This window comes from Anneissia japonica, unplaced genomic scaffold (assembly GCF_011630105.1).
Source record: "Anneissia japonica isolate Jap-2015-1 unplaced genomic scaffold, ASM1163010v1 scaffold287749_len374965_cov195, whole genome shotgun sequence".
NCBI classification, from domain to species: Eukaryota; Metazoa; Echinodermata; class Crinoidea; order Comatulida; family Comatulidae; genus Anneissia; species Anneissia japonica.
Genome location: NW_022737310.1, coordinates 51,779 through 60,143, shown reverse-complemented (window position 1 = coordinate 60,143; position 8,365 = coordinate 51,779). Strand labels below are relative to the sequence as shown.

The following is an 8,365-nucleotide window of genomic DNA, read 5'->3' as shown; positions in this document are numbered from 1 at the left end:
AAGTTAAACACTTGAAGCATAGCTCTGAAGGTCAGATTAGTGTGGGCGATCGTTGTTGTCCCGTCTAAATAATTCTGTTTAGGCCTTATATCATTATTCGTGAAATGTGTTAAACGATGATTAGTAAAATGAAGGCCTCCATAACAAGAACGCAAGGAGTATTCCCTGATATCTACCGAATACAATAGGCCAACAATAATAACTAGTAAAAAATGTTAGGTAATGAGATGCACACAATATAGGCCTATTTAACACTCCAAACAAAACGCATTAAACACTTACAGGTACTGACGTCCAAATTTCATCTCCACTCGGCTGTAAATGTCATGCTTTAAGGTATGCATGAAAACTACAATTTACATCACCGGTACTTCCGAATGGAAAGTGCGTTAAAAATTGCAAGCATCACAATACCTAATAGGTATTAATACAAAATCTAATAGACCTAATTCAAACTAACTAAGACAATACTTGTCATAAAAGTGTTATAATTACTTGCAGAAGAACTAGTGAACTTGCAAGTGAACTTAAACCAGAGGTACATTTTTTTTGCATTGGTAAATTATTTCAAAGAATTAATATTATCTATGGAATCATTTTTGATGTATTGCTATCTCTTCTAACCTGATAAAAGGTAGTGCATGATAAAGGAGTGTAATTCTGCAATATAATTGCTGTTACAAAGGACAAATACCATCTTTGTAAATCAAACCAGCTCGACATTGTTGCAGCGTAATTATTATTTCCTAGACAGACACTTTCAATTTTTTTTTATATTAAAAATTAAATTTTTTTTTTAAACCTTACCTCTAAATCCGCCTCTGCGTGAGCTTTAATACTAATACATTACTATAGAGAATGTTGTAGGCTAGGCCTAATATTATTAGGTCTACCCATTTTAAAGTAATTCAATTAACCGAAAAAACACTGATTAATCTCAGATAAGGAAGTATAATACAGGGCCTACTCCAATGGCGTATGTACACCTCCTTGATTATACTCAAATAAGTAACGTGGAACTTAAAGGAGACCTATCTCCTTTTCACCAATAACCAATTCCAACAATGTCGTACAGATATAGCATCTGTTTCTTTCCTCCATGGCTGGGTTAGGTTACCAAACATTCCCCAGTAATTATTAACATTTAAGATCAAACAGCATGCTCACAAATGGTTCCTCAAACCCGGGAAGTTAAATTCAATAAAAATGGATTCTGTCGCCCTTCCTATTTCCTCTTTTAAAAAACCCAATAATTCGTTACAAGAACAAATTCCAATTCTAAATCCGTCTTCACATTACTTCGGTGAAGGTGAGATACATCAGGAGTATGAACGTTTTTGTTGGTAAATTGTCGAAGAAATGCGGGCCATCTCCTTTCAAACGGTTTTATCCGGAAGACGGTGTACTATTGAAACTTGCTTTTAACGGGGCTTTTAACCAGGTGGGAGAGGAAATAACACATAGAATTGAACCGGGGGACCAAGATCTCCACTGTACCTCTGTGAATTTAAACTCTTATTATTATTAGCGTCTAAATTTAAATTTCCTAAAATTTCTCTTTATTTGGTGAAATCTAAAAAACTTTGAATACCATACGGCTTAAACTGCAAATGGGAATGTACAGTCAAGGAGGTGCTAGAGGTTATTTAATTGTAAATATAGCACGTTCTTTTATGTATGTGGTGAAATAATCTGCAGAGCAAGGCACTAAAAAAAAAAGGTACAATTAAAATTTGAAAGGACTTTATTGTTTTTTGAAGTCAAACAATCTTTTAATATGCTTTATGGGATAATTATTTGGTGTTACGTTACAAATCCTTGGATTAAAAATTTCCACATCAACAAAATATTAAATTACCGCTACTCTACTAATGCATCCCCTAAGGAACCTGGTCAGAAAAAAACATGACGCTAGACATCGGGGAATGACCGGGCCACATGAAGGCTTACTGCCAAATGGTCTATACGACACGAATATTGCCATGGGTTGACGTGGGGGAAGAGGGCGATTAGAAAGTGAGGGAGACTACATTACCTGGGGAATGAGATGCCATGAGATTTTTTAACTATCTTAGTGTATTTTTTGTGCAGCTTCGGTAGAGAATCTAAGGGGACGAAACTTTTCTGGGGGCATGCGCTCCCCTACATATACCATTGACTAGACTAATGCATCATAAAATAATATAAAAACCTATGAACTTGTACCATCCTCGTTGACCCCAAATGATGAGTGTTAAAGACAGGGTAAGAGATTTAATTTCTTGGTTTAAAGGTTGGATTTTGTAAAATTAAGTATAGCAGTAGACTATGCCGGTCAAAGAAACTGGAAATTGTAAATAAAAATGACAAGAAAACAATGAAATTGATTGTTCTATATAAACTAATACTAGCGAATACCTATGAGGCTATAAAGAAGGCCAAGGTATCTTACGATCGATGTTTTCAAAGTGACTCGGTTCGCATCGGAAAATTTCAAATGATTTGGTGAACGTGCGGATATATTTCAAAATAATGGCCTACTGCCAGAACACATTTGTTGTTACTGACAATTGGCATGCTTTCCTAAAGTCATTGACCGTGTCACTTCCTATGGAAAATCGCCTGCATTACACTCTGCTCCGATTGGCTCACAGCCATGTCATCATAGTTATATTTAGTGTCAAACGATGACGGCATCACGCTGCAAATCGATTGGCTGATTGACAATGTATACTAAACAGTACCGCAATTCTTTACAGTTTTTTTCAGATTTCAACATAGTAAAATCGATATTAATCATGGCAGCAACCAAACATCTTAACGTTGAAATTGAATTAAACTAGTTTGTTATAAACAGAAACAGCGTGAAAATAACAAACCTCAACGAATCGCGTTGAAAAAACGTTCATTAGGCTGCGTCCTGCGGTATGAATAATTCATTTGATAAGATAACAGTCACTGCCAGTACCGTGACTTGAGTCAACCATTGACGTCACAGAGAGCTTTGGAAAGAAGGCGGTCCACGATGACGTCAACCGTCTATAAAGTGAAAACATCGTTTTAATTACACCATTCACAATCGAAACTCCATACCAATACAACGCAGCCTAGGACTTAGTTTACTGAATATATATCCAGGTTACTTACGCCAACGCTGGAATCTCAACAATCAAAAAGTAAGCGATTATTTTTAAAAGTTGATGTTTTGGGTTTTTCGACTCCTGGATGTATACACTGTGAACCTGTCTGTCGTGGGGGTCAATTATGTCTCATCTCATCTGTCGTCTATCTAGGTCGTGAAAATCGGATTTATTTTTCCAAAACATTTTAGAAAATATCTGTTGTTGTATCATAATGTATTTTGTTAGAGATAGCCATTATTTAAATATTTTAGATATTGTTTAATTGATAGTAGTAGTAGTCTCTATTGGGAAGTAAGTTAATATTACTACTCAACAAGCTGCTTTATCATTTTTTCCAGTTTTGAAAAGTGATTAGTTTTATAATTAAATAATCTGTAAGTGACACATGTTTGTTTTTTATCTTCTAGTTTTCAACCAACTTAAACAAGAAAAAATGGGAGAAGTGTGCCTGCTAAACCCAATTTCTAACTTTCAAGACCAGGTATGTGGTCCACCTTTTTATATTTACTTTATTCATTAATAAAATGTAAGATAACATTGTACACTTCGGTATAAAAAGACTTTGATCTAGGCTTAATTATGTCTTGCATATTAATATTATATATACAATGCAATTAACTGAAGAGATACTCTGCATACCCCTGTTAATAAGATGTTAACATGTAAACACTTGACAAAACTTGTGATATTATGAAGACAACACTTCAGTAATAGTGCGGTAACCGAGGGAGCGATGCGGGACTTCCCCTTTCATTTCCAGTGTCAATAAGTAACTGAGATCACTGACCAATCACAGTCGCGAACTATGACTCACCGCTTGGAACGTGAGGTCACACATATTATGATATTTCATAAGTAGAATATAGACCGATAGTTGGATTACTTATTAAAAAACAGAATCATCGCGACCTTTGCAAGGTAACATTTGGTAGCTAGATATATATGTAACTAATGATCTAAACATGTGTACCATTTACATTGATATATTTCTAACCTTGTTTCAACCCAATAGTAGATCAATATTTTTTTTAATTTATGTCTTAATACGTGTGTGCTAAATCTATGTTGATATAAGAGTGTTGGTCTTTCAGTCCCATATGAAATTGAAAATGCGCTAGTTAGCGCGTATACTGCAATATTATGAGGAAATCGTTAAACCGTTAACCTTGTACACGTAGTGTTGACTTCCTGTCAACGACACTTCCTCCAGACTCCATTACATACAACGCCTCGAACAGAACAAAGAACGCACTAAAAGCTCTCCACAGAATCGCAATTTGAATTATAAATTTCTATCTTTCTACAGGATAAGTCGTTTTTAGACATCAGTAATAGCTACAATCGTAGCCCAGGCTTTGTGGAGCAGTCTCATATGTTTGCTCCTACCAGTCCATTTGAAGCTGAAAGGTCGGTAGAGTCACCAGTGGACGTGGAACAGTCTATGTTCGAGAGTCCTCCATACGAGAACGAAAGCATGGAACAAGTACAGCAACTCATCGTGAAAGAGGTTATGAAAGATATCACAGTCGCTTGTCAATATCTCAATATTCCACAAGGTTAGTACTCTACCTTACCAATATCATGTATCTTAATTTAAAAAAAATGAATGGTCACTGTTTAGGGTCATGTCGATTTGATCTACCTCTTGAAGAAGTAGTTCAGTATCAAGAATTATTTATTGTTTCAACTTAATGAAATTATACATGAATTAATGTATGATGACAATACATTCATGTTGTTACAGAGTTGAAAATATGATGTTTACAAAAATATTACTGTTTATTATAATTTTTTATTAAAGTTAATATTTATAATACATTTTGTGACGATGTCTAAAAAGTTTTCTTGAATTCATTACTACAGATCCTCAATACTGGACACATGAGCAGGTAGAGAAATGGGTCCTCTGGACATTTCATCACTATGGTATGCAACCAGCTAACATGGAGTGTTTTTCCATGAATGGCTATCAGCTCTGCATGTTGTCTGACATCAACTTCCGACATATTGACCCACGATGTGGCGACATTCTTTATGCACACCTCGACATTTGGAAAACAGGTAAATATTTCAATTTCTTTATTTTTTTTTTAAATTGCAGTTGAAAGTTTTCTTATATTTAAAGATTTAGTAAGTTAAGTTGGAGAGATGCCATATAGTCAATATTTTTTCATTGTGAAATAACAAGAACTTCTATTTTCTTTCCATTTTAGCGGCCAAAATGTACCCAGTTCCACAAATGCAGCCATCGATTTTTATGCAGCCTGAGATCAAACCTGAAGAATACATGTACGTACATCCAAGCGACAACATAAGCACTGGCTCAAACAGTGATGGTAGGTTTTTCTTTTACATTCATAATATATTTACAGTCATTTCTTTCTTTTTTTAAAGCCATATCTGTAGAGGGTGACACTTCCAGCTTAAAGGTTGTGGATGATGTGATACCCTATTAAAGAAATGGAAATAATGTGATGCTTTAAACTAATTCTTAATTACATGTCTTAATGAGTGAAGGCACTTTTTCAGTAGTGAGAAAAAAAAAATCCTCACAAAATTTGAACCCATGAACCTGGGATTGGAAGGCAAGAGTCTTAGTCACCAAACTAAATCTCCATAGAATAGAGATAAAAAAAAAGACCACCCATACAGTATACATGTACATATAATCAGTAAATTTCTGATTGCTAAATGTTATTGTTATTTTGTTTTCCACAGATGAAGTATCTCTTCCTTCACCAACTGCTTCCGGCCCAAACACCTCCATGACCCCAAACCACAAAGGCGGTATTCATCTGTGGCAGTTTCTGAAAGAATTGTTGCTGCAACCAGATTCATACAGTTATTGTATTAGATGGCTTAACAGAACAGAAGGTAGGAATTCTTTTGCTTCTGTTGATTCTAAAGATCTTATTCAAGTAAATTCATTGTGTAGAAACCAGATAAAATTTATAATTTGATGATAATACAGTAATAATCATAATAATTATGATAAAATAATAGTTATTTAAAAGATTTTATAATATTAAAATATTGGTTAAAAGAAAGTTGAAAGCATTGTTAATTTTTAATTAAATACAAAGCTCAAAGATTTAAGTATTGTGGAAAGATAAACACACCCAATGAATGATAGTAACTAATAATATTGAAAGCTAGTTTCTGCTTAGTACCCAATCTTTCCTGTCATTGTTTAGACCTAAATTGCTACAAATCAACAGACTCTGTAACTGTCATTTACAACCAATTTTTGCCATTTTTTCTTCAGGTATTTTCAAGATTGAAGATTCAGTTGAAGTTGCTCGTTTGTGGGGACTGCGAAAAAACAGACCGGCAATGAATTACGATAAACTGAGTCGATCGATCCGACAATACTACAAAAAGGGAATCATGAAGAAGACAGAAGTTTCCCAGCGTCTTGTGTATCAATTTGTCCACCCATGTTAAAAGAAAAAATGATTAACTTAGATTGGACTTGTACTAAACAACAGATTATATTTTTCAGTAAAATCGGAGTTTGATGGAACTTTCTTATAATATGTAAATTTTGATAATACTCAAATATATTTGTATATAATTGTAAATTTATTTCAGCTAAGATTTGATATAAGATTATACCAATACATCAAGTGTGTATATAAAATTAATGAGATTATATATTTTATGTTTATATTTATTTATTTTCAATTATCGATTCAAGATTTTAATCTTTAGTATTCAAGTTATTCACATTTTATATTCAGTATTGATGATTCGAAAAAAAAAAAAAAAATTGTTAGAGTGGTTAGTAGAATGAATGTGGTGCATTCTGTCAAACTTGGGGGTTTGGTTCCCACTTTGATTGCTTGATAGTGTCCTGGGAAAATGTACTTTATCCCTGTTGTCTCTACCAAGGTGTATAAGTTGATACCTGGTAGGCCAAAGTATTAATGTGTAGGTTTAACTAATGTTATGGAACACTCTCCTGGAGAGAATGTGTTCCTAGGTGTTTGGTCCAGTGACAGGGTGATAATGTGAGCGCATAGCGGCCTTTATTAATATGCACTGTAAACGACTGGTATAATCATTAATAATTGAATATATATATCTTGGTCAATACGAAAGAAAAGTATTTTGAGTCATTCCTTAGAGAAAAAACTTTGCTTTGTAAATGAATTGCTTAGAAAGAGATAAACATAGTGGATATCTTGCAAGTAATGTGAGATAATTAAGAGTACAGCCAAACGGCTGAATTGTCATGTGTCTGACAAAACGTAAACAAAAGGTTAACAATCGTACTTTAAAATATAATTTGCCTCTATACAAATAAACTTCTTTTAATGACAGTAATTCATATTACACATATTTTTATGAATTTTAAATATTGCACAACTACACAAGTTTTTGAAATATTTATGCAAAGTAAAATTTCTATAAAACATTAAAGTAAATTAAGAAGATTAAGAAGTCTTACTGAGAATAAGTTTTAAAGTACTTAAGGTATCGAAAAATGAAACAGGTGTTTCGCAGATTTACAACTTTTGTTGTAATGTGTATGTTCTAAGAACATTTATATTGCTACATATGGTATAGGATTAGAATTTTGCTTGAAGCTTTTACAGATACTATATCATGCAACTATATGTAGAAAAGAATTACTCAATAGTGCCAAAGAATAAATAAATTGCTCAGCTTGCAAGAAATAGATATAACTGTTGATTATACTTTAAATCTATTGGTGTGAGAGTTTTAATTGAAATCAAGATTTGGTATGGTGAGATTGTGAGTTACTGTTACCTGCTGTGTGTACAGCTTTCTGGACACTGGATTTTTACTTGTAAGTAAAAGGAAATCAACACCAACAACGTACAAAAGAAATCTCTTGAGGGAATCCACTGTACTGTAATATAAGACACGTCCTGAACATAAAATATATACACAGATAACCAGAACAATTCAAATTAATGTAAATTTATTTGTATCATATTTTAAGAGGGTAAACATTTCAACAGTCCAGATAGTCAGCTGATATTGAGGAAAGAAATCTAAATACTTTAACAATATTCATACAAAAAAACATACACATTTATAAAATTATATTAAACTACGGCCTACATTAAAAATGAGTTAAAATAATATCGGGTAGATCCAAGATGTTCCTTTTGGGGAGGGGTGGGAAGTGTGAGTGTATATTAATATGTGTATTATATATATGTATTTTATATATACAGTATATATACTATATATATTGATAATTAAATGATGTA

General features: G+C 33.2%; 1 protein-coding gene across 1 annotated transcript; it reads left to right on the top strand.

Annotated features, from left to right (window-relative positions):
* The first annotated feature begins 2,981 nt into the window (after nt 1-2,981).
* On the top strand, nt 2,982-7,810 carry LOC117117305 (SAM pointed domain-containing Ets transcription factor-like). The gene is made up of 7 exons (XM_033261566.1): nt 2,982-3,155; nt 3,530-3,603; nt 4,429-4,678; nt 4,986-5,183; nt 5,336-5,458; nt 5,841-5,996; nt 6,388-7,810. Exons 2-7 carry the CDS (start codon nt 3,556-3,558, stop codon nt 6,564-6,566), a joined length of 954 nt encoding a protein of 317 aa, XP_033117457.1. The 5' UTR covers nt 2,982-3,155; nt 3,530-3,555; the 3' UTR covers nt 6,567-7,810.
* Nucleotides 7,811-8,365: the final 555 nt, after the last annotated feature.